Below are 27,964 nucleotides of genomic sequence, written 5' to 3' on the forward strand. Positions count from 1 at the left end.
TTTCTGTCTTTCCTCAGTCACCTTAATGATTTTTTCAGTCCTTTCTTCCTAATGGTAAAAGATATTGGAGTCTTTTTTCCTTCTAAATTAAGCCAAGATACGCTGTGTTGGCACCTGTCATATTTCGTAATACCATCCCCTAAATTTTCAGTGCTTGGTTCATTCAGTTGCCCGCTCTATCCAAAGCTGAGGTGTGCGGGGTCTTTGAATGTGGAGCATTAAAGGTCACCGGGTTTGATTCTCAGTGTTACCACCGACTGGCTGTGTAACCTGGGACAACTTCCTTCACCTTTGTGTGCTTCTGTGCCCTCTTGTTTTTAACATAGGACTAATAATGGCACACACCCCACAAAGCTGTGGTAGGACTTCAGTGAGTGAGTACATTTAAACAGCTCAGATGGAGACTGGCACAGAGGAAGTGCCCAGTATGTGCCTGTTGCTGCCGTCCTCCTCTTCTCCTCATGATTATTTTCTTTGTCCTTCATCACTCATTTTATAGACTAGACAAGTGAGGCCCAGGAGGGTGAAGTATACAGCAGTTTTATCGGGAGAACTTGAACATGTCTCAGTTCCTTTGTTACCCAAGATGCAGTCTGCCAGAGAGTTAAACCTTAGAAGTTGGGTGTTCAGAAAGTAAAGTGGTATGGATAATATACCTTCTCATTAGTGGAGAAGGTGAGATTTCAAGAATGCTTTTGTTTAAGAAAGGAGATGAGTTGGTTAATGAAACTGGAGAACATTCTGTACACAAGAAAGAGAAGAAAGTTGAAGCACGGGATGCTATGAATGGATAGCTCTAGGGAACATTTATGTGTGAGATGGAGAGAGAAGGCAAGATCTAAGAGAGGAGGGTAAGGTAAGATTATTTAACCGTCGGTGAATGTCAGAAACAAAAGAGGGGTGCCTGGGTGGCTCAGTTAGGCATTCGACTCTTGATACTGGCTCAGGTCATGATCTCAGGGACATGAAATCGAGCCCCGCGTGGAGCCCTGCATCAGGCTCTACACTCAGCACAGAGTCTGCTTGGGATTCTCTCTCTCCCTCTTCTCCTATTCCCCCCCCCCCCCGCTTGTACACTTTCTCACTCTCTCTCAAATAAATAAAATCTTAAAGTTTAGGATTCACCCATCTCTCTTTTTTTATCTAAAGCCAAGTGGCAATGGCCAAAGTCTTAATTTATTCACTCACTTTGAGGTGTGCTCAGCATTATGCTACTTACTTATGAATATCATTTCATTAATCCTCATAGCAATCCTGTGAAATAGGTATATTATTGATCTCATAATACAGCCAAGGAAACTGACACATGGAAGAGTTAAATAACTTGCCCCCAGACAATAAGCAGGAGACCTTGGATTTGCACCCAAGCCGTGTGGCTCTAGAATCTGTGCCCTAAACACTCCGTGTGCTGCTCCAAGGTAACCAAAGGCTCGGGGCATAGATCATCTTGCAGAAAGCAGCGATAGATAGGTGATATCCTCTAAAGAGGCTGGAATTGTGGCAGCATTGCTCACTGATACCTGTGCTCTCATCTGACCCAGGGATCCTTAGTATTTAAGTCTCACTCGGGTTTCAGGAGGCAGGCTCTGTCCGCTGCATACATGGACCTTTCTAATAAGCTTTTCATGGCAGGGTGTGGTTACATCGCTCTAGTTGCAGTCCTAAGACAGTACTCTGGTGTTTTCACATGCAGTTAAGATAACTGTTGCTAGGGATGTGTTTGGTTAATTCAAAGTCATTTACTAAACAAATATTTCTTGAGGGCCTCTGTTCTAGGTGTTGGGGATGCCTTGTGAAGAGAGCAGTTCCTCTCCTACAGAATCTCCATGGAGTTTTCCTTTCTAGAGCTTCTCATTAGCATGACAACAGCTGACAACAGCAAAAGAAAAATCAAGAGAAACCTCTCTTGACCCCACATCCCTTTCCAGCTACTGGCCCCTATATCTTTTTCCCATCTGTAGTACCATGTCTAGAAATGTTGTCTGTTCTCATATTTGTCTTTACTTGCCTTCCTCCCATCATCTTTTTAAGATTTATTTATTTATTTTAGAGAGAGTGCATGTGCAAGCAGGGTGAGGGGCAGAGGAACAGGGAGAGAGAGAAGCAGCCTCTCCACTCAGTGTGAAGCCTGACGCGGGACTCGATCCCACGACCCTGAGATCATGACTTGAACCCACACAGAGTTGGATGACCAACTGACCCAGGCGCCCCACCTCCTATCACCTTTTAGACACAGCACCAAGCAGACTTTCTCCTCGAGATCTCCGCCAGCTCCAGACTCCTATCAGATCCCCCTACCTAGTAACAGCTCCACTTGGATATCGCCAAGTCACTTGGAACGTCCAAAACAGCTCCTTGTCTTCTTGCCACACCTGCTCCCCTCTGACACTCTTTTCCCATCCCTGTAAATGGAGAATGGAGGCTCCATCCTTATTGCTCAAGCCACAAACTTTGGTTTCATCCTTGACTCCGCTCTTGCTCTTGCACCCCACATCCATTCCATCAGCAAATCCTGTTGGCTTTCTCCTTCGACTATCCACAATCCAACCATTCTGTCTCACCCTTAGTAGCACCACCTAATAGTCCACAGTCATTTCTCATTCCCAGCTGGTCTTCCTGCTTCCTTCCCTGGGCACAGTAACCCCCCACTGGCTATAGTCAACACAGCAATCAAAGAGATTCTTTTGACATCAGTAAGAATTTATCTCCTCAATATGTTCTTCAAAAAAAATTTTAAAGCTCCCATGCAACAACATGGATGAATCTCATACATAAAATGTTACGTGAAAGAAGCCAGAAACAAAAGTTCATGCTGTATTATGACTTCATTTAAAATGCAGGTAAAACCAATCTGTGCTGTTAGAAATCAGGATGGCGACTGAGGGGCAAGGAGTTGACTAAAAGAGCACCCGGTGGGCCTCTGGGGGCAGGTCCCTTCTGTTTCTTGATCTGGGTGCTGGTTGCTCACAGGTGTTTGCTTGGTTAAAGTTTAGTAGGCTGTACACTTATGTACCCTTTTCTGTATGCATTTTCCATTTCAATAACAAGTTTTACAAAATTGCTATTTCTTCCACAGAAAATCATTCTCCTCTAGACTTAGAAGGAATTTATCAGCACTTATAATTATTATAACGTGAACCTCATGCAGGCAAGAATCTTTTCATCCATCCAACAAAGAGTTATTGAGCACTGGGCACTGAGGGGATACAGCAGTGAACATGGGAAGTGAAACTCCCTTAAGCTTCCAAGGGGTGATATCAGAATAACTTACATATCATATAACAAGTTGCTGAGGGCTATGAAGCGAGGGCTTCAGGAGAGGCTATCTCCTGAAAGCAGGAGAGGGAGACGGAGTTCTGGAGTGCGAGAGGTGAAGGATGCAGTTTAAAGAAGGTGGTCAGGAAATCCCTCCTTGAGAAGGATGTGACAGAAGGAGGCCGGCTCTGTCTGGGAGAAGAACCCCCTGGGTGCAGGGACTGGAGAGGAAAGGCCCAAGGCAGACGCAGGCTGGGTGTGCACGAGCAACAGAGCAACAGCCGGAGGCAGTGGGACTTCAGGGGAGGGAGCCAGGACAGACCAGCTGGGGGTGCTGTCAGAGAGGTACCCTGAGGCCAGATCAGGAAGGGCCCCCTAGGCCTCTGTAAAGACTTTTATTCTGCATGAGACTGCGTTGAGGGGGTGGGGGAGTCAAGTTTTGCCTAACCTGCTTTGAGGTGGGTTTCAGCTGCTTGGAGCAGCAGGTCATTAGTTCTCATTTTTGTAAATACACTTCAATTTTTTTATCCATTCTCCTGTTGATGGATCCTCAGGTCGTTTCCAGTCTGGGGCTTGCATAGAGTACTATGAACACCCCGGTGCACATCTTTTGGTAAAGTACTATATGCAAGGTATACCAGTCTTAAAGAAATTGAACGAGATACATCATCTTATTTGAATACCTTGGGTAATACCACATGCTAATTCCAGCGAAAGTCCGGCAATCAGTCAATACTTATGGTTCACATTCAGGGTAAATGTTCAAGTATGTATTAGGGCGTACAAGGTGCAGGATCCATGCATACGTACAAAGTATGCAAGGTAAGTTATGCAAGCTGGAGAATACAAAGAAATGTCAAATCGATTTCTTGCCCTCAAGTACCCTCGAGTCTAGTTGGGGATAAGACATACGCATATGGAACAGCCACTAGCAAGGACATAAACAGGAAATGCCAAATGGTAGCCTAGGCAATTTGCCCCATATTCCTCTCTGAAGCAGGCAAGGTCACTTTGGACTGTGTTGATATAAGATTTCACAGGGAAGCTGGGAATTCTGCAGAGCTTGAAAGCATACATCAGATTTGTGGCCAGCCTTTGTAGGCACTGTCTGGGCTAGGGAAATAGCAAAAATGCCAATTTGTATTTGAGGGGGCCATGGGTGGTCCATCTGAGTAAGAGTAGGGTTTAAGATTTATTTCAAAGCCTAGAGATTCAGATGCATGTATTTCGCAAGTAAATAACAGCATTCTAATCTGGGAATATTTCTGTATTCCACATTTCTCAATCATTTGCTGCATTAACGCCACATTTACCATTACTAAACCTCGAAGTCCACAAGGTCTAAATGACTTAAATATATATGTATTTTTAGACTGACAAAGAAAACTCATCCAGTGTGACTGTAGCAGGCCCCGAGATGGAAAATAAGGCAGGCCAGACTTTGGAAAACAACTCATTAATGGCCGAACTCCTGAGCGACGTACCCTTCACCTTGGCCCCACACGTGCTGGCCGTGCAGGGCACCATCAGTGACCTTCCAGACCACTTACTCTCCTATGATGTCAGCGAAAATTTATCACGGTTTTGGTACGATTTCACTCTTGAAAATTCAGTGCTCTGTGACTTGTAATCTTTACGTCTGTTTGCACCGTAACAGCTTTAAACAAAAGTGTGCCTATTTTATTTAACCTGTTTGATGTTCTTTGCCATTTCACTGCTTAAAGAAGCACAGAAAGGCAAGGATCCTAAAGCAAAGAAAACAACAGTATGTTCGTTACTCTATTTTTTTTAGAATAAAGTATATTTGTATCAAAGTTGGACTTAAGTTCTGCTTCCTTTCCCCCAGATAAAAATTAGGCTATCAAGGTTTTATGAAAGGGGCAGATTCCTTCGACCGGTCTCAAAATGTAACACCTCAAGCTTACCTTAGCAGAACTGTGAGAAAGAGCTGTGGCACTTCTTTTCTTAGTTACCACAGCTCCGAAGTCTGTGCTGAGAATGAGTGTGATTTCTCTTCCTCGGATTTGGAGGAAGCTTGAATTAATGTTATTCCCTTTCTTCTTCCACAATGTTGATGAATGAATTCAGGGGGGGAGAAATGTTGCCAGTTAGCTTAATTTCTTCAGTCCCCATTTCGACGCCGAGGCGGAAATGTCAAACTTTTCCTACAAGGCAGTGGTGGTTCGCTGACCCACGAATGCTGTACCTGCTGTGCGTGCTGTTTCTTTTGGGTGCTGCGTGGGACGCGCTGCAGTTTCCTCAAAGCCAGGGTAGCCCTTCCCAGCCTGAATGGTTCCCGCATGCCTGCCTTTGTTTTCTGCCTCCCTGTGCCCTCACCGGCTTTCCAGAGAACTTCCCCTGCTCCTGCTTCGGTTGGCTCCCCTTACCCCTTACCACATATGTTCCCAGTTTATGAAGAGATCCGCGTTTCCTTTCAACCTCTCTGCCTCCTGAAGAAAAACATCTCATGATGATACATATTATTGCTGATCACACCCTTATTTAGAAATTTGTTGGCCACAATACAGATGGAAATGTTTTGCTGCTAGAAAAGCTGAAATCGACTCATTTCCAATTAGAGTGTAGGCAAAACACCTAACTATGACTTTTAGTTCTTGGCTATCCATTATTTATTCCAATGAAAGCAGCAAAGAACTGCCATTGGTCAATAAACTGTAAAGGGAAGCAGCACATTGTGATAGAGTATTTTCCATGGCATGGAAAATTTAAGTCACATCTGTTTTGATTAGGAGCAATACAATTTATTGATTCTGTGCCAAGTTTTAAGTATATTTTTCACAAAGATAGAGTGCCATAGCAAAGCTAAACACTGTGCATAAAGGTACGTGAATCATTCAAGTTTTACTGTGTTGTGCATGTTTAATAAATGTAGCATTGTCTTGATAAAAATGCCATATTTAAAAATTAAATGAACATTTCTATTGACAAAAATGTTTCATTTACAAATAATGTTCCTACATGAGGTGAATGATTGATTACATTAAATCTTTACAGTTTTCATAAAACATCAGTCTAGAAAATGTGACCTATTACTAACACAAATGTGAACATTTTATAACTTTAAGCAGTTTTTGTGAAAACATCCTTTTTAACATTCATGTTAATGTACCTTGAAGCTAAATGTTATGTCATCAATTTGTCTATTAAATTTTGTCTAAAATGCATTTCATTTATATTTATGTCTACCATGTTATAAATATGCTTGTATTTTCATTTGTCTAAAATAATTGTTATATTTAAATAAATGTGAATTAAAATAAACCGATATTTTGATTATTTTCAAATCCAGAAAAAAAATAGTTTTCTTTACATTCGTATTTGAAGGCAAGTTATTAGTTCTTTGTTAGGCAAATATTTAAGTATATAGTTTGTGCAGTGCCGCAAAAATTTGAAATTTCCACTTATATGTAAATTTTAGGGAATAACATATGAAAATAATAGTAAGATCACTTGTCCTGCCTTAATGAGACTGGAGAGATTTGGAAGAAATCACATGAATATCTAGCTCTAGATAGATCCCCATCATTACAAAATTTAGTAAGGGCTAGTGGTCACGACCTTCTTTTAACAAAACCTTTTTGGTTTTCTTAATCCTGTATATAAATCATTATTATTTTAAAACTGGAAGAAACATTAGAAATCAACCAGCCAACTTCATTTACCCAAGAGAAACTTGAAGCCTAGAGAAGTCCAATGACCTAACTCACCTGGTTAGTGATAAACACTGAAATTAATAGTGTCCATAATTATAAAGTATAACAAAGCTGTATGTTCTGGTGGAAAGAGTTCAGGCATTTGAGGCAGCCAGACAGAGTTTGTAATGGCTCCCTCGCTTACAAGCTGTGGACTTTGCTCAGTTCCCTACCTTCTGGTGTTCTTAGTTCCTGCACTTGTTAAATAGTAAAAGTATGCACCTTGCAGAGTTGTGTTAAGTTTTAGATGGTGTTTGGCAGATGCTTGGCAGCATAAAGCTTGACACACCATAGGTGTTCTGAGAAAGGGAGCCACTATAATTCTCATTACTTACCACACATGCACCCTAGTCTAACAAAATGCAAAATACGTATTAACTGAATTGAACATATTAAAGAGACACATAAAAAATAGCAACCTACGTTTATTGTTGGTCTCTCCTGCCCCATTATTTTTTTCCATAGTAAATATCTAACTATAAAAAAATTTCTCAAATATGTTGGTTGACTCTGCAATTCCTTAGTTAAGAATTCCCTTACAGAGCACTTTCTTTTCTCTTACTCTCAAGCATCATGGCCATTTTCCTTAATAGACGTTATCATTGGAAAAAGTACAGTAGATAGATGTACAAGTGCTTATACTGAATCTTATTTTTAGCCCCGAAATACATTCAGGAAGTTGCATGTATTTTTTTTTTCCCAGCTTTTTTTAATGGCATTTGCATCTTTTCCTAAAAGCAGAATTAGGTAATTCTGACCAACTTATTATGGTTAAATTTTGATTGAACTTTTAAAACTGTACTATTAAGTATTAACAAAAGCACATTTCTTATTAACAGTTCTGGAAATCTGTAATAGTTTGTTTTGTTAAGTAAACATTCAGTGACACCACCAACACTTTTTGCCCCTTTTCAAAGTAAAATGATAAATTGGAAACAATATGAAAGAAATCTTTTCTCATATTCCCAGAATCCTGTCTTATAATTCTAAAGGACAGATACGGAGTAGCAAAGAAATAATCTCATCATATTCTAAAACAGTGGTACATCAGACCTTACTCCCTTCCTATCATAACAAATGATCAATAAATAAACACTGCCCTCAGTTATCTAGCAAGGAATGTTACTTTCAGAGGAAATAGATTATCTTATTAATATGTCAGTAGTAACATTCACATGAAATACAAGTATATTGGATAGGTGGCTGAAGGATGTTACATCTTTTAAAGCCATTGAGAAATAAGGGTTTGTGGACGTTATCTTTTGAGCGTCTGTGTCATTCCACTAAGGGCATGACCTAAATATTATTGAAAAATCTGAAACTCTCAAAATAAGGCTGACTCCACTGATACTACATTGGCCTGAAAGATGAAGCATTCTTATGTGTCAGGAAAATGACTCTTTATGCCATATGGTTTGGTGTAGCCGCGTGGGTGAAAAAGAGAAAGATGGGGTGATTGATGTGTAGGAGCTCTGTTACAGTCAATAAAGCAGTATGTTAAGCATCGTTAAATAAACTTTTTATGTTAGGGTAGCTTCAGATTTATAGAAAAGTTACAAAAATAGCACAGCGTTCTGATATACCTCCCACTTAGTGTCCCCGATTGTGAACATCTTACATTACTACAGTGCACTTGCCACAACTAATGAACCAGCTTTGGTACATTACTATTACGTCCACACTCTATTCTGATTTCATGGTTTTCCTGTCATGTTCCTTCTTCCCTTCTAGCATCCCATCCAGTAGAACACATTACATTTAGTCATCGTGTCTCCTTAGGCTGCTTTTGGCTCTGACAGTTTCTTGCTTTTGATGACCAGGGCATTTTTGTGGAGTACTGGTCGGGTATTTTGTAGAATGCTCTTCAACTGGGGTTCATCTAATGTTTTCACATGGCTAGATTATGGTTTTTAGAGGTAGATTACAAAGATGAAGTGTCCTTCAATGAGATCATATCATACCAAGGGTACATGCTGTCAACATGATACTCCTACTGAAGTTAACCTTTATCACCTGGCCAAGGTAGTGTTTGCCAGATTTCTCCACTGTTAAGTCAATCCCTCCCCCACTTCTATACTCTACTTTTTGGAATGAAGTGATAAATCATAGCCCACATTCAAGCAGCAGGAAACTAAGCTGCACTTCTTAAGAGGCAAGTAGCTACATAAATTATTTGGAATTCTGCCACATAAGAGATATGCCTCTTCTCTCCAATTTATTTATTTATCATTTTCTTATTTATTTTGGGATTCATGAATATTCCCTCTTCTTTTTTGCAAATCTAAGTGGGAGCCAAGAAATATATTTACACCTTTATAAAAGTTAATAAAAGAATTTTGGCACATTTTACATGGTGCACATGAATACCATTTGTTGTTGGATATAATCTATTCTATAATTTCCTCAGACTTCATCTTCCTTTAGCTATATTTCTCCTTAACTTGCCATGACTGTAACCGTATGCACAATAGACTTTCCCTGAGAGCTACGAGTGTTGCATTGTAAGTGGAGCCCTCTTGCATACTTGGCCTTTTCCTACCTCTCATTCCCATAATGATTGCATCTTACACATAATGTCATTCTTCAGCAAGTGGTGTAGAGGCAAGATTATAGTGTGATCATTTTCCTCTCTAAAGAACCAAGATAACTCATGATACACAGAGCTCTTCTCTACAATAGATGACTTTTTTTAGTAATCACAAAAACAAAGTTGCAGCTCCGTAAGTTTCTAAAGAAAGAAATGTTTCATTTTCAACCTTTAAGAAGTAGTTTTAAGAAGCAATATAAGGAAACTCAGTCTTCTTTCGGAGGGGGAGGTGACTAAGAAACTCTTATTTTTACTTCTGATTAACCAGAACTGTGTGCTAAAACATAAAGTCGATCTCCAATTCACTGGGGGGAAAAAATCAAAGCAAAAAGCATCTTATTTTGTCCTTGGAAGAAACCTGAATATAGTTCTTTGTCAAGAACTTGCCCAGTCCCAATTTTAACCCCTACCAAGGAAATAAATTCCTTACAATCAAAGGTAAGGCAAGGGATAATTGCATCCAGAACAACCCATCAGTACGCTAACTCTGAACCAGCTCCACAGACAGCTTTTTAGTTACTACCCAGGCCAGAGAGAGAGAGACAATAGACTGTTTCAGAGGTCAGTTAAGGAGACAGCCTCCCACTTAGGACTGCTGCCAGGGACGTACAATCCAGTGTCTGACATCTGGGTTCTGCAGCTGCCAAGTCTGCCCCTTGTGTGGCCACAGGTGTTGGCTATAACTCTGAGACACGTGGGGAAGAAGGAACAGGGTAATGTCAGTTTCACTGTATGTATGTGTGTCTTTGTGTACAGTTTTAATTTTAATCCTGTTTTTCAAAACTTATGTAATTTATTTTGTTTCAAAATTAATGTATTTCTGCATAATGGCAAGGAACATTTGGGAGGCTAACAAAGAAGAAGCTTTTGTTCAAGAACAAGGGCAAAACAAAGCCAAGTTCTTACACCTGTAGGGTACACCATACACTACTATGCTGTGTGTGGCGTTCTTAGCTTAGTCATTTGAATAGGCCTTCTCAGGACTAAAAAGAAAGAAGATGGATGCCAAAAAGCAAACAAGCAGTTGGTTTAAGATAAAACCTAAATACTTATCCTCTCCTAGTAGCCACCCCTACCCCCGACACCCCTGTTTGGGATGTTCACTAGAATTTGTGTTTATCAATATGTGTATAAACACAGCCTTGGACACACTATCTACTTTTCTATTTCACACCATATCCGCTGTAACCATCAGTTAACACAGCTTAAAGAGGTAACACAGGAGACTTATCTCCTACTTGGGGGGCAAATCTAGAAGTTCCTACCTCAGGTAAGTATTTGAGGTTCCTAACCCTAAAGATACGGGCAGTAGTAGAAATGAGGATGATTAAGAGAAGGGAATGACACTGGTACGAACTATAAAGAACCAATAGTCAACAGCATTTAAAAATATAGATATGTCTATACCTCCATAATTAAATATACACTTCCTCCTCGTTTTCCCTACTTCATAGTCTGAAATTCAATTTAATGGTAAATTGAATATACTTTTTCAAAGTACAGCCACAACCCCATTTCCGTTAAGAATCTGTGCTCTTATTGATGTTCCATCAGACTTGCGCTTGGCACATAAATCCTCCATCGGGCTTTGTTGAATGAATGAGTGAACCAATGAAATAAATCATTAAATTCTCTATAAAGGAGACTTCCCAAAAGCAAAGGAATAGAATTTCAAAACTTTTATAGTTTTTCAGGCCCCAGTAAGTTCCCCAAATTATCATGCTGTGTTTATGCAGCTGAAAATAATGCTTAGTTTACCAAGCCTCTACAAATTGTGCCTTTTGTCTGTTTTGGGTATTCTCCATGTTTTTCAGGTTGTGTTTTCCTCTGCCCATAATGACTATGTATGTTCTCATGATGAGTAAGAACTGATTCTAGACAATACAGTATATTTTGGTGCTGTGGATTAACTCATTTGAGGTTTTATCTAGCTGCCAAGTTTCCCTTGTGTGTTCTTGATTATTTTTGCATATATTCCTGCCCTGGAATTTATTAATCCTATATGACCTACCCTTGAAAAGGGTCGTCTTTCATATGCTTTCCTAAGTACACTTGAATATTTCAAATGCACTTGGTTTAGATAAAGACATTTTTCTAGGATCAGTAGACCTTTCCTTTAGAATTCTTCTGTATCTCTGTCTTACATTTCCTACCCAATCAATTTTCTTCCGTCATATGAACATGTTTAGATCCTTTCCCCTCTAACTCCAGCTGTAAACTCTTTTTCCATCCATTTGGAATCAAGTTTCTTGAGTGGTCTATTTTTGTATCTGCACTTCCTTACTTTCTGTTCACTCATTAACCCCCTGTAACCTGATTTCCTATCCTTGGTTAGAACTCCACTGGACTGCTTCGTACGGAGCCACCTCCAACCTGCCAAGTGCCTTATGTCTAGTTCTTTCAGGCAGTCCTCACTATCGGTTACTTCCACTGTCCTGAAATTGTCTTCACCCTTGATAGCTGTGACACTTGCCTTTCTGGTTTCCCTTCCAGCTCTGTGACCATTCCACCTCATACCATTGGGGACTTTTCCTCCATTCCACCCCTAAAATGTTGTCTCTCTTCTGTTCCCTGTCTTCTCCCCACACAGTCATATTCATGCCTGTCTGCTACCATTGACACCCAAACTGATCTCTAGCCCAGAACTCAAGTTCTGCATCTGTATACACAGCCTGTTATCAGACATCTCTCTCGACACTTCCTCTCAGCGTCTTGAGCAAGAGCAGGGTAGCTGTTGTTTGCATCTGCTCTGTACTCTTTCATATCCCTCCTCTTCTGCTTCCATTTACTTTGGGGAATTCCTTCTTCACTCCATATGGTCCTGATGGGAAATAGCACACTTGTTCCCACTCCTGGAGCCCGAAGGGACAGACACATACCCTGACCTGGTTCAGTCAGCATCTCTCTTACCCACTGATAATAACGTAAGCAGAAAGCGGCACCTCTTCTTGCCAGAGTACTGACAGCCATCCTTCCCCTTGTGTTTCCAAGTCCTGGCATACCACCTGAGGCCCTGCGTTACCCAAGCAGGAAGTCTAGGCATCTATCCATTCTTCCTTCTTACTGTGCTCCATACTCAATTGCTGATAAACTTCTGTGATATCTATCATAAAGACTTGTCTCTCCAATGTGTCTGTCTTCTCCATACCGACTGCTCCTACTCCAGTCTCTGTCTTCATGATTTCTCCTACCTGATCTCCCTGCGTCCTCTATACTATAGCCAGAAAGAACTTCCTAAAAAAATAGATCTAAAACCCTCAGTAGCTCTCTGGTATCTAGAGAACTGAGGTGCCTGAAGGCAAATAAGGGCCCTCAGTTGCCTCTCTAGCCTCATCTCAAATCATGTCCTGTGTGCTCTTCCCTCGTGAGCAGAACAGGCCATGCCTCCTTCACCATCCTCACATTCCGGTCTTTGCGCTTGGAATGCCCTGATCTTCCCTTCTCATTTTTTTATTTTATCGTTGTTTGTTTGTTTTCCTGGTCATAAAATATTTACTAAGGTTTACTTTAGGGAATATAGCGAATATAAAATTCAGGATAACAATATGAAGTGATTTCATTTCAATCCTTTCAAAGTCAACCCAGCCCTCAATGCTCTGCAGATGTAAAACCACTGGTGAGACTCACTAAAAGCAGTTTGACTAACTCCAGAAGAGGCCTTTCGTGAACATTCACAACTAGAGCATCTGAATACCTCTTTTAAGTGCAAAACCACACTACACTTACGCAGCAGCAATGCATCCATATGGTTCTCGTTAGTCATTAGTAGTCAGATCGCATAAAACACCAGAAAAAACACACAATGGAGCTCACAAAATATGCTTAAAAATGAACCTGTCCTTGCAAAATACACACCGTAATGGAAGAAGAGAAATTTTTAAAAGTACTATGCACACTATAGGGGTTGTCCCAACAATCTCTGAGCTAATCTGTGGCTAAATTATTTTACAAGGTTTCACTCAAGTATCACCTCCTCTGGGAAACCTTTCTTATTCCTCCTAAACTGGATTGGATGTCCTTCCACATTCCTTTACTATCCTTTGTTCTCCTCTTTCAAGGTTCTAGACCCGCAGTACTGGCATTATTTGTCTAAGTTGTAACTGTGAATGGATCCTAACCTACATTTCCATGCTTAACATGACGTCTCACACATAGCGTGTGCTTGACAGAAGTCGGTTCAATGCGCAAATCATTGAACTACCACTGATTGGAGGAAATGGATAAGGTTCTTATCCCATCTACATCAGAATTTGCCCTTGTGTTGTGTTGGAAGCCTTTAGGCAACATTTTAGATGTTCATACTGGAATACGCGATTTCCTTCGTGTTCCCAAATTTGTATCCTAAATAATTTAGCTTCTTGAATTTTTTGAAAGTAGAAATGTACCTTTTGTCTGGTTAGCTGTATCAGTAACAATACAATAAAACTGTTTTGTATTTATCATAACCTTTTAGACAGTGATTAACTTCTTAAATTTGGGGGGTATAAGTGACTACAACTCTATTGTAACGGGTTTTATTTTTTGGTTTTCTTTAATGTACACATACAGGGAACTTTCTTCTGCCTTCTATTAAATTGACATTGATTAATCCTAATTAAATTACATGGCTCTTTTTAAATTATGGATTTTTGTAGAATTAAACATATAACATAAAAATTGAATGCCTGATGTTTTAATGGGCTGTGGCATTTTGCTTTCACGTAACCTAACCTTACTGAAGGATGTGGAAATATTAACCCTTTTGATAGTGGTCTGCATTCTTGAAGAATAGCTCATTTTACTTTTGAGGAAAAACAAATAATTATCTGAGGAAAGAAGACTACCATGTTGATTTTTCATGCAACCAAAGCAGGTTCTAAAATATTCTTTAACTGGTCCGTTCGTTTGGTAGCCAGTTTACTGCAGAAATTCAACTTTTTAATTTCTGTAATGAATTATAATGATTTTGTACAATATTAATCAATTGAGTTTCTAACCAGTGTGGTCATGTTAGTAATTGCAACCTCTAAACTTCCCTATAGATACAAAGATGCAGATTTACATCATTTTCAAAAAAACAAGGAAAGCATTAGGAGCCAGTCTCTTAAAATTTTCATTCTGTCTATAAAAAGAAAAATAAATCCCTGTTATGTTGGCTAACAAAATTCTGCATTTCTGTTGTCTAAATAACAACTTACAAATATTTTATAACATCAAGTAATAAAATATTTCATGAGATAAGCTTCTTAGCAAAAACAGTCTCCAGAACTAAACTCAAAAGGAAGTTCTTAATCTTTATTACCTTCCTATTCTTGGTTAAAACATCTTGTTAAATGAGTATCAAGGGTCAGTAGTTTCTCTCCCCACCCCAACTGAAAAACTATCTGCGGAAACTATCTCTACTCACGTTAGGTTTACCACCCTATACTTTTAAGTTACTCTAAGTTTCTACACTTAACAATGTACACCTATCAGAAAGGGACTGTAGGAATATAAGCCCTTGGTAAGCAAAGCAGTTGTCTCCTGGGTGTGGGTTATTTCCATTCAGGCTTTTCTAGTGTTCGTGGAGATACACTTGAGGCATTATTTCTTTTTTCATGTTGATTGTGATAAAAGCCTCATTTCCCAGTGCCATCTATCACTACCCTGCAGGTCAGAGACCACTGTGCTTGCTGCTTTTGTTGTGCCGAGGACAGAAGATGCGATATCCTTCGGCCTGGGTGTGCTTTGTTACGCCTGTTAAGTAGAAAATGCCAGAAATGTACCCAGTGCTTGACAAAACATAAAACACAAAAGACAAGAGCTCTAGCCTTACCACCTTTCGTTCCAGAATGTAAAATAGCAGGGAGTGATAACGGTATCAGTCTGACCACCAAAGACAGGTTTGATTGTCATGAAATGCCAGGTAAGTGAGCCAATTTAAATGAAAATCACGTACAGAGGGGACTCAAAGGGCAGCGGAGAGCATTTTTTGAGAGCTAGTTTATTTTTTGGGAAAATTAATAGGTATTCACCTTGCCTAAAGTGTGTGCTATGAAACACATGATATTAAAAGACTGGGCGGGGTGGGAGGTGGACCAGAACGAGAATCTACAGCACCTAGAAATGAAGCCATATTCTCCTGTGACTAGCCTGGAAATAATGAGCTACTTAGTACTCGCACTACCTGGCACCACTCTTGCTATTAAACCTCATTTCCCATGAGTACCCAGTCAGGCCAACGTCTCTACTGCCCACTCAGCCCCCTGCCTCCTATCTAGCGCCATGGCACCCCTCTACTGATGCTATTTCTCTCTCTGGCGCTCTTCTGTTCTGCCTATACACATTCTAGCCCCTGCTCAGTACAGCTCAATGGCTACCTCCCTCACGAACATTCCCCAAAGGTGGAGTTCACCTGCCATCTCAGAGCCCCAGTGGCATTCTGATTTTCCCATTGGTCTTCCGCTTGTTTTCTGAAAAGGCTGTGGATGGATGAGTGAATCCTGACTTTCATTTTATTATTAAACACATTTCCCATAGCAGGTGCTCCCTAAATACCTGACTTCCAAACATTATTCCAGTTGTTGATCTTAAATGATTGACCATCCACACTTGTCTCAAAGATCTTCAACACCAAACTAAGACATGCTGTCACCACTGTCATCAGAGACTTTTTACCCTTTTTTCCCACTTCTTTCCTACTTGCTATTTTCATGTGTTCTTCAGTATGCACACCCTCCCCATACCAGATCTTCTCCCCAAAATGTTTCTCCCACCAGCTAAAAAGTTGATTTGCTATGCTCCTCTGCTTTGGACAGACCTTTTGGCTCTGTACTCTACCTTTCCCTGTTACTTGGAGGGAGGAGTTTCTTTCTCCCACTTAGAAATGGCACTCTTCCTGGTACCAGCCATGACAGTTACTAGATGGAACTTTTGTTTTGTACCTCTGTGAATGCAAACTTAGGTGCAAAGGATGAAAGTCAACAATATTTATGAATCAGTTTAAAAAGTACATAGCAGGATGGGGGACTTCATAAGGTATGTGTCTGGTTCATTGATAATTTAGACAAATGACACGCCCCACTCTAAGAGATTTTTGAAGCTCATGATTGATTGCAGAACTGTTTCATCATCATCAGAAATGTTTGTTAAGCACCTCCTTTTCTACTTTGCTATTTGCAACAATTTAATCATGTGTCATTTCAGCTTAGATTTGAAGCATAGTATTTCTCCCACTTGAGGTGCTTAATACATTCTGAATGGATGTACAGAGGGATGGAAGGACGGAAGGATGGATGAATAAGTGAAAATGCCCATCATACCTGCTGATAGTGACTGAGGAATGAGAATACTATTTGCTTTGAATTGTACCGTAGGTCCTGATCATGGTTTTATGCCAGTGCACCCACATACTGCTACATTCCTCCTTAGAACAAAAGACAGTTGACAGGGTGAATGTGATGAGATGCTATTCAATGTTAGCAGTAATAATTTTAACTTACATTTGCTGAATTCTTCTTAAGTACTAAGTACTGTTCTGAGTACCCTTACTTTTTAATTTTCTTTTACCTTTTAAAACTCTAGTATTGCCAAGAGGTACAAACAATTCAAATGCCCATCAACAGAGGAATGGATAAACAAAATATACATACAATGGAATATTATTCAACATAGAGAGGAATCAAGTTCTGATGCATGCTGCAATGTAGATGAATCTTGAAAACATTATACTAAGTGAAATTAGACACAAAAAGACAAATATTGTATTATTCCACTTATATGAAATATCTCTAACACGCAAATTCATAGAGACAGCAAGTAGATTAGAAGTTACCTGGGACTTTAGGGGTGGAAGAGAAAGGATGGCAGTTATTGCTTAATGAACACAGTATTTCCGTTTGGGGTGACAAAAAAATTTGGAAACAATGGTAATGGTCACATGACATTGTGAATCTAACTGATATCACTGAATTGCATCCTTAAAAATGGTTAAAATGGCAAATTTTATGTTATATATTTTTCCACAATAAAAAATTGTGGGAAAACCCTATTAACCTAATTTGAAATTTTAGTACATCAAGAATGTTTAAACAAATGGGACTTATATATTCTAACATAACAAGAAGTATAGGAGGGTTATATGGTATTGATTCGTGGTATCAACAATATCCAGGCCACCCTTTCTTTGAATCTTGGCTTTCCCTAATGATAGCAACATGACTGCTGGAACTTAACATATTGCTTTCATGTTCAAGGTAGAAAGATGAAGAAGGGGATGACAAGTCTTATCTTCTTCTTGTATCTGTAAAAAAACAAAAGCTTTCCTCATGTCCCCAATAAATTTCCACCTATACCTTACTGGGCAGAACTGTGCCTCGGGCTATCTCTGGCAACAAGGCACGGAGGCTGTCAGAGGAGTATCTAGCTTCCCAGACTCTACCAGGGAGGCAGCAAGGAATGGGCTGGAAATTTCTGTTAAGGAATGAATGCTATCTGGCTCAATGACAAAAATGAGGAGTGGAAAGGTTAAATCAGAATTTCTCAACCTGGCAGTTGACATTTTAGACTAGATAATTCTTTGTTGTGAGGGGGTGTCCTATGCCTTGTAGGATATTTGGCAGCATTAGATGCCAGTAGTTTCCCCATCACCCCCTGCCCCCAGTTGTGACAATCAGAAATGTCTCTAGACATTGTCAAGTATCTTGGGGGAGAGAGCACAAATTTGGTAGCAATTGAGAACCTCAATTAGAGGTTAGATGATTGGTCAAGGTCTCATTGCTGAGAGGTGGTGGGACTGAGGTTTGAACCCAGGACAATGAATTTAGAGACTCCTCTTGGCCATTCTTCTGACCAGCCATGCAGTTGAGCAAATGGCCTTGTAATTAACAGGAGCAATATATCAAATGAATTAACTAGCCACAGTCTGGGTTAATGAGACACCCATGAATTGCTATGCTGACTTTCCACATGCTTTTCCTAAGCACCTGCTGTTTAGCCACTACCCAGTTTAGAAGGTAATAGCAGGGAGTGCCTGGGTGGCTCAGTCGTTAAGCGTCTGCCTTCAGCTCAGGGCGTGATCCCGGGGTCCTGGGATCGAGTTCCCCATTGGGCTCCTCCCCTGGGAGCCTGCTTCTTCCTCTCCCACTCACCCTGCTTGTGTTCCCTCTCTCGTTGTCTTTCTCTCTGTCAAATAAATAAATAAAATCTTTAAAAAAAAAACGAGAAGGTAATAGCGGGTATATGATGGAGAAGCAGGGATCAAGTAGCCATCCCAAACATTCTCAATAGAGCAAATTGGTTCCTAGGAAAGCAAAAATGTCTTAGGTAATTAAATGGTTTGTGGCCCTCTAAAACTCAGCCCTACCCAACAGATCTTATCTCAGTATTTAATTTCTCTATAAGGGAGTATTTAATTTTTTTCTCTTTGAGGGAGTATAATGGAAAAACTTGTTGAGAAACACTGCTCTAGGCTAAGGAACTAGGTGGAACTAGGAGTATGTTTCAGAAAAGGTGGGAAATGCTATTACCTAAAATGAGATGGTGTGGGATATCTAGAATGTGAATGGTGAATGGATTTTAGGAATCCTGTTGCGTGCTTTCATTAGATGCATCCCTTTAGAGATTGTTCTAGTCACTAGTCATCCCAATTAATTCACTTTCATGTCTCTCTATTCATGAATGTAATCAACTTTTATATTCATCTCTTTTTTACCATCACATTAGTTTCATTGGGATATGCCTTTCCAACAAGTGAATTCTCCCCTCTTCTTCATGTCTTTATTCAAAGAGGCATATTTCTAATGTTTTCTTTAAGGAATAAAAGTGTCTAGAAATACAATCATGGTATTAAAATTTCTTTGGATCATCAGCTAATTATTCACACCATAGAATAATAGGTAAATATAGGGAAGCAAACAAATTTTGGCTTAAAATTTGGCTTAAAAATATGGCTTAAAAGCAATAAAATTCAATAGATCTAGGGTTGATCCCCTGACTTTGGACAAATTATAGAATCTCATTGAATCTTCATTTTCTTTTTTTAAAAATTTTTTAAAAAGATTTTATTTATTTATTTGACAGAGAGACAGCCAGCGAGAGAGGGAACACAGGCAGGGGGAGTAGGAGAGGAAGAAGCGGGCTCCCAGCAGAGGAGCCTGATGTGGGGCTCGATCCCACAATGCCGGGATCACGCCCTGAGCCGAAGGCAGATGCTTAACGACTGCGCCACCCAGGCGCCCCTGAATCTTCATTTTCTTATCTGTAAAATGGGCATAATGTTTACTTCCTAGTGTTGAGATGAGAATTAAAGGAGGTACTACATGTCAGCTGCTTGGCAGAGAGCCTGGTGTATAATAAGTGCCCAGTATGTGGCAACTCCTGGAATAACATCTGTAAATAATACTAAATAAATCTATTTTTTTTCTGATAGAAAAAAAAAAAAGGATAGCAGTACGAGAAAGTACTGGCTCAAAACAAAGTGATCTGAAAGGTTCCTCTTCAATCAGTGTTTGGCTCAGCACAGTAGGCCAGGATTGACTGTACATGCTCTGAACCAAACTGTGGTTCTTGTCTAAAGTTCATCCAGGAGAAAGGCAACAGTGGGCTCTATCTCCCTGATACTCCTTCCTAGAGCTGATGCTGTCCAACGCTTAGTAACCATCCATTCATCAGCACCCTCCTTCAGCAAATTAGGAAGATGGTACCTGCTTCTCTCTCCTCATGCTATTGTGAAGAACAAATCCATTCATTCCCTTTTTATCTATTCCGTGCAAGGCAGAAGAAGACACAGTCCCTATCCACATGGAGTTCACATTTGACCCAATGCCATAAGATCTTATTTATTTCAAACCCTTTGCTTAGTGCTTAATACCCAGTAAACACTCTCAATGGGGAAAAGCTGGAAGCCTTTCCCTTAAGATCAGGAACACGACAAGGATGCCCACTCTCGCCACTATTATTCAACATAGTACTAGAAGTCCTTGCAACAGCAATCAGACAACAAAAAGGGATAAAGGGTATCCAAATTGGCAAAGAAGAAGTCAAAATGTCTCTCTTCGCAGATGACATGATACTCTATATGGAAAACCCAAAAGAATCCACGCCCAAACTATCAGAAGTTATAGAGCAATTCAGTAATGTGGCGGGATACAAAATCAATGCTCAGATATCAGTTGCATTTCTATACACGAATAATGAGACTGAAGAAAGAGAAATTAGGGAATCCAACCCATTTACAATAGCACCAAAAACCATACGTTACCTTGGAATTAACTTAACCAGAGACGTAAAGGACCTATATTCTAGAAACTATAAATCACTCTTGAAAGACATTGAGGAAGACACAAAAAAATGGAAAAATATTCCATGCTCATGGATCGGAAGAATTAACATAGTTAAAATGTCCATGCTACCCAGAGCGATCTACACTTTCAATGCTATCCTGATCAAAATACCAATGACATTTTTCAAAGAACTGGAAAAAATAGTCCTTAAATTTGTATGGAACCAGAAAAGGCCCCGAATTGCCAAGGAACTGTTGAAAAGGAAAAACAAAGCTGGGGGCATCACAATGCCGGATTTCGAGCTGTACTACAAAGCTATGATCACAAAGACAGCATGGTACTGGCACAAAAACAGACACATAGACCAATGGAACAGAATAGAGAACCCAGAAATGGACCCTCGGCTCTTTGGGCAACTAATCTTTGATAAAGCAGGAAAAAACATCCAGTGGAAAAAAGACAGTCTCTTCAATAAATGGTGCTGGGAAAATTGGACAGCTACATGCAAAAGAATGAAACCTGACCACTCTCTCACACCATACACAAAAATAAACTCCAAATGGATGAAAGACCTTGATGTGAGACAGGAATCCATCAAAATCCTAGAGGAGAACATAGGCAGCAACCTCTACGACATCGGCCAAAGCAACCTTTTTCATGACACATCTCCAAAGGCAAGAGAAACAAAAGATGAAATGAACTTGTGGGACTTCATCAAGATAAAAAGCTTCTGCACAGCCAAGGAAACAGTCAAAAAAACTAAGAGGCAGCCCACGGAATGGGAGAATATATTTGCAAATGATGCTACAGATAAAAGACTGGTATCCAAGATCTACAAAGAACTTCTCCAACTCAATACGCGAGAAACAAATCATAAAATGGGCAGAAGATATGTACAGACACTTTTCCAATGATGACATACAAATGGCTAACAGACACATGAAAAAATATTCAAAATCATTAGCCATCAGGGAAATTCAAATCAAAACCACACTAAGATACCACCTTACGCCAGTTAGAATGGCAAAAATTGACAAGGCAAGAAACAACAATTGCTGGAGAGGATGTGGAGAAAGGGGATCCCTCCTACATTGTTGGTGGGAATGCAAGTTGGTACAGCCACTCTGGAAAAACAGTGTGGAGGTCCCTTAAAAAGTTAAAAATTGAGCTACCCTATGACCCAGCCATTGCACTACTGGGTGTTTACCCCAAAGATACAGACGTAGTGAAGATAAGGGCCATATGCACCCCAATGTTCATAGCAGCATTGTCCACAATAGCCAAATTGTGGAAGGAACCGAGATGCCCTTCAACAGATGACTGGATTAAGAAGTTGTGGTCCATATATACAATGGAATATTACTCAGCAATCAGAAAGAACGAGTTCTCAACATTTGCTGCAACATGGACGGCACTGGAGGAGATAATGCTAAGTGAAATAAGTCAAGCAGAGAAAGACAATTATCATATGATTTCTCTCATCTATGGAACATAAGAACTAGGAAGATCAGTAGGGGAAGAAAGGGATAAAGAAAGGGGGGTAATCAGAAGGGGGAATGAAGCATGAGAGACTGTGGACTATGAGAAACAAACTGAGGACTTAAGAGGGGAGGGGGTGGGGGAATGGGATGGACTGGTGATGGGTAGTGAGGAGGGAACGTATTGCATGGTGCACTGGGTGTTACACGCAACTAATGAATCATCGAACTTTACATCAGAAACCAGGGATGTACTGTATGGTGACTAACATAATAAAAAAACACTAAAATAAAAAAATATCTAGTAAACACTCAAAAAATAACAATGGTTTGTTGCTTTGTTATTCTCCAAAATACATAAATTTAAAAATACAGCATAACAATGTAATGCTGACTGCTACCTTAGGAAAGTGGGTGTTCACTGTCGCTTGGGTATCTGAAGTGGGTGGTTTGTATGAAACAGCTCTACTCCTGGATACACAATTCAGTTTTCTACTGATTTGGGATAATAACATGTTCAGAGAATACCTGCTTTTTATGAGGGATCAGGTACAGGTAGAAACTAGATAACTTTTGAAAGTAACTGCTGTTTCTACTTTTTAAATCTCTTATCTGAAAATAACTTTACTATTTAGTTGAGACTTCTTCCTTGAGTTACTAAAGCTGTTGATGGGGTTTTGGAGAAGGGATGTGTAATTATTTTCCAAACCCTATTTTTGACACTTTTTCCAAGCTGTTAAAATATATGTGAGATATTAGCATTAAGGAGATACACGAAAATATTCCATAGCTTTATTTTATATTTATGACTTCATCTGGCTGAAAAGCAAATGGCTCATGGAATATTGTAACAGTTACTTTTATACTGAGAGTCCTAGTTTAAAATCACTGTAACAGGTACTACCAATGACTTTATTTGCCAGAAAGGCCATATTCTAGACTAAATTTTGGCCTAGGGAACTGCTGTTAATTTCAATACATGAAGAGTCACAGGATAATCTTACAAAATGTTCACCGCTAAGCATTGGATTTTGTCTTCTCTGACACTACCAGATTCCTTAAACAATTCCTTCCCGCATAGAAGTGGCATTTGACCTGAAATTGTTGTAGTCCTGGCTATTTGACTTGGAAATCTTACTACCTTGTAAATATATACATTCGTGTCTTCTAAAACATCATTCCCTCAAATCAACCTAATTCACCTCTACTCCCATCCCCTCTTGGTATTAATTTTATCAGATATCAGCTCTTTTTTTTTTTTAACTATAAGAGTGGAATTGTCTAACTATAAAGATGAAAGCACAAAAGTCATGAAATGCTAGGGCTAAAGTTCTTCCAATACCAGCAAATCCTCCCTATGGCCTTTTCTGCATACTCCAGTGCTCATTTAATAACCCAGCTAGACATCCTCCATCTTTTATAGGAAAACATTAATTTTTGGTTTCCTGGCTTTGACATGATTATGGTCAAGTATTTCTTTTACTTTGGAATTTCTGGTTCATTTTTTCCCTCTCTACTTTATCCCCTTTATTCTACGGTAGGGTGGGTTTAGAGATGATTTATATTGAAGAAAAATATACAGCCCCAAACTGAAATTCTGTGGGATTTGAGGTAGGTTTCTTTAGATCCAGGATGATGCTGTTTGTCTAAATTTATCCATCCCTTTTGATTTCTTGGATATGATAAGGAATTCTCATGTCTCTGGTCCTGGCCTTCGTGATCCAGTAGAATGAATAGAGATGCTCAGAAAATGTCTCTTAAATGAATGTAATAATAAACATTCCTTAAAGTGTGTGTTTTATTCTCATATTTTACATATTTGACAAACATACAATTTGAGTTCTGCCTAGTAGATGCCAGTGCCTTGGCATTGTATCATTCTGGTTATGACTTCCAGTAGGCATGGTATCAACCAATCTAAAGAGGAATTATTATTTTCTTCTATAAAGAAGAACTTTATTGTAGCACATAAGTACAAATATAAAAGGAACATTCCTTTTTAAAAAAAAAAAAAAGATTTTATGTATTTACTTGAGAGAGCAAGAGAGAGAGAGTGAGAGAGCAGGGGCGAAAGGGAGGCAGAAGCAGACTCCCCACTGGGCAGGGAGCCTGATGCTGGGCTGGATTCTGGGACTTGATCACGGGACTCCAGGATCATGACATGAGCCAAGGACAGATGCTTAACCGATTGAGCCACCCAGGTGCCCCTAAAATGAACATTCTATTTAATGGCACATCTGGTTGGCTCAGTCACTTAAGCGACCGACTCTTGATTTTGACTTAGGTCATGATCTCAGGGTCCTGGGATCAAGCCCTGAGTTGGGCTCCATGCTCAGCAGGGAGTCTGCTTGAAATTCTCTTTCCCTCTCCCTCTGCCCCTTCCCCCTCACACATGCGTGCATACTTTCTCTAAAATAAATAAATCTTAAAAAAAAAAAAGAACATTCTATTTAATTAAAAATCACAGAATAAAACCTACACTCTACATTTTAAACACACAGTTGAAAAAAGTCACATATAGAGCTAAGGCTAAGGAAATACAGTTGACCCTTGAACAGCACCAATTTGAACTGCACAGATCCACTTAATGCATGGATTTTTTTAATACAGTACAGTACTGTAAATGTATTTTCTCCTTACGATTTTCTTAGTAACATTTTCTTTTCTCTAGCTTACTTATTGTAAGGATAACAGTATATAATACATATTATAAAATATGTGTTAATTGACCATTTATTTTATCAGTCAGGCTCCCAGTCAACAGTGGGCTATTAGTCATTAAGTTTTGGGGGAGTCAGAAGTTATACATGGATTTTCAACTCTGTGGGGTTGGGTACTCCTACCGCCCACAAATGTTCCAGAGTCAACTGTACATGCACCTTGGTGCAGTTAAGTACCTCACGAACAATAGCTGTTCAGTCATGGTGACTGAAACCCAGTATTTTCCTGGACTTCAGTAGATCCCAACTTAAGCCTTCCAGAGCTTGTCCATCTGAAGTTCTTTGAGGAGGTTTCTAGAAAGCCTTGCATCTCTCCCTAGAGACAATGATCTTCACCAGCTGGTTCTCAGTTTAAAAGGGAGAAGAATTTTATTTGCCATTCCAAGAATAAAGATCTATTTGCCTTCCTAAACTGCTTTCTCCTCTAACCTAAAAAACACAGAAAGTTCAAAAAGAAAAAGGCGCTACCATTAACCTCATTGAAAAGAAATGTCACTGCCACTTCCCAAATCTCCACAACTGCCCTGTATCTACTCTGGCTTCCATCTGCCTCATTTTTAAAATGAATCTCTATCCTCAGAACCCCTTAAAAAACAACACAACAACAACAACAACTCTCTCATACATGACATTACATAGTACTACAGTAGAAATAGGAGATTGTTTTCCATCCTTTACTCTCATGATTATAGTGCATTTTATGTACCAGAGTTATTTAATCACTTATTCAACATATCCTAAACATAGCTCCTTGTAAGAATATTAAGAACCTATTCTGGTAGCCCCTTCTGAGGAAATGACAGCAAAATCCCCCCAAATGTTGCCTGCTTAGAAAGCCATCTAAAAGTTTAGTGCTGAGGAAGTGACACTGAGTGTTTGGCAGTTTGGAATGTGTTCCTCTCAAGAGGCTGCCGATGTGCAGAGCTGGCAGAAGGGGACCTGGAAGGGCATCAGAAGCTCCTCCAGCCACTCAGAATCCGAGGTCTCGATGGGTAGGGGAGTGGTGAGAAGAGGAAGCGGAAACTGGTTGATTTCCTGCTCCTTTGGCTTGCCTCTTGTCTCTAGGCACAGCCCAGAGATGCTCTGGCAGGAGTGGGAGCAGCTGGAGAGATTAAGGAAGGCCTTTGTCCTTGCTGTTCACTAACAACCAGATTTGGGGTGACAGATGCAAAATAGGGCTGCAGGCAGGTCTGGAATGATCTTAATATCCTGAAGCCTCTTCTTGATTAGCACGCTTGAGGTTTTAATTGTTGGGAATTTTTAAAGAAAGAAATAGGTGGATTTTCATTCATCCTATGGGTGTTTTGAGGAGAGATTCACCCCCTCCTCACAAAAACATACTTAACTTTCCCTTTAATATGTAATACTAAACATTTTTTTTTCATTTTTTTTCCCTTTGAGGAAAGATCATCAAGAATGTCTATAAGGAAATCGTGGGAAATAACAAAATCTCTCAAAATCTGTTTTTATGTGCTGTTAGAAATAATTATGTGAATTTTTTTTAACTCAATCATTCTGGAAAAAATTTGTGGCTAAGGATGATGTGGAAAACTTCAACATTAAAAATAATATGCTAAGTAATCCAAAAGGGAAATTAATTTTCGCTTCGAAGGTGTTCACTAGCACAAACACTAAAATAATGAGTGAACTGGCTCTCCTGAGAAAAAGCCAACTGCTGCTGCTTCCCAGTGGGCCCTCAGTGTAACAAGCTTCTCTCACTGCCCTAACTTCTGACTCAGTGTCAGGAGACTTAAGAAGGACATCTCTTTCAACAATTAGAAACAATCTATTGTGTTATTATACACCAACTTCTCCCGTTGTTAAGTCTCTAAGAATTAGCTGGTTTCCTTAACAAGTGAAACTGTCATTGCTATTGGAAAGTAATGATAGTACTACCAGGCAACTCCAACTGTAAAGGCTGTTTGAATTGATGGTATCCTCTAGAAGCAGCAAATGTGATGGAGTATCCATTCACACCCAGATGCAGAGAACAAACCCCTAGGGGACGGCTTTGTTGGAAATTTCAGGGCAGTAATTTCCCTCTTAAGCTTGGAGCAGATATGAAGCATGTGTAACATAAATAATTTAAGTTCATCTTCTATAACGTTTCATGTTATTATATAAAAGATAGAAGTTGAAAAAGAGAAAGGTCTTGAGCAATCCATTAGATGAATAATCATTTATTGAAAAATTAGAAATTGACTCTGGGAAAGTCAGTTACAGAGTTGGCTTGTTGAAACCACCTACTTCCGCGTGCCCTTCCCTCCAAGTTGCCTTATCTTAGCGCTTCCTACCATTTAAGGGGCGATACAGGCACTGCCACTCCAAGCTCCACGCCTCAACGCTTGCCCATAAAATTCACAAATATCTTCATCTGTTAGTGTTTTTCAAGAGTAGTAGCAGATGTGGACCATGCTGTGAACAATCTTAATAATATGGATTTTTAAAAGGTTCATGGTCCCCTCACAAAAAAAAAAAAAAAAAAAAAAAAAAAAAAACCAAAAAAAAAAAAAAAAACCCTCAGCATAATTATATTCAAACTAGTGTCCCATTTGACTAAAATAATACCTGCTTTTGGGGGCACCTGGGTGGCTGAGTCGGCTGAGCATCCAACTCTTGATCTCAGCTCAGGTCTTGATCTCATAGCTTGTGAGTTCAAGCCCTGCGCTGGGCTCTGCTGTGGGTGTGGAGCCTACTTAAAAAATATAATAATAATACCTGCTTTTGATAAGTGGAGCTATGTGCCAGAATTTTTCTGGGCGTGGCACAAGTTAAGGGTGGAGAATCAAAATCTAAATGGGAGAGAAGATTAAAGGAGGAAAAAAACCCTCTCAGAAAAAAAAAATCAAAGACACTAAAATGCCCCCTCCGGGGGGAGGATCTATGAAAACTTAAAAAAAGGGATAATGATTTCTTATAGCCAAGTCATCCCAAAAGAACTTTAAGAAACATCTCTCTTTACCTCTGACCC

At 39.6% G+C, this 27,964-nt stretch overlaps 1 protein-coding gene and 1 long non-coding RNA gene across 3 annotated transcripts in view; one reads left to right on the forward strand and one right to left on the reverse strand.

Annotated features, from left to right (window-relative positions):
- Window positions 1–6,537, forward strand: part of UMAD1 (UBAP1-MVB12-associated (UMA) domain containing 1) — a 217,107-nt gene extending 210,570 nt beyond the window's left edge. For both annotated transcript variants that reach the window (XM_057304178.1, XM_026506392.4), the window contains one exon: window positions 4,628–6,537. In XM_057304178.1, the coding sequence (XP_057160161.1) occupies window positions 4,628–4,885 (258 nt within the window). In that variant the 3' untranslated portion in view covers window positions 4,886–6,537. The remainder of the gene's footprint in view (window positions 1–4,627) is intronic.
- Window positions 1–27,964, reverse strand: part of LOC123001414 (uncharacterized) — a 227,578-nt gene that overhangs the window by 128,619 nt on the left and 70,995 nt on the right. The window lies entirely within an intron of this gene.

This window comes from Ursus arctos, unplaced genomic scaffold, assembly GCF_023065955.2.
Source record: "Ursus arctos isolate Adak ecotype North America unplaced genomic scaffold, UrsArc2.0 scaffold_3, whole genome shotgun sequence".
NCBI lineage: Eukaryota > Metazoa > Chordata > Mammalia > Carnivora > Ursidae > Ursus > Ursus arctos.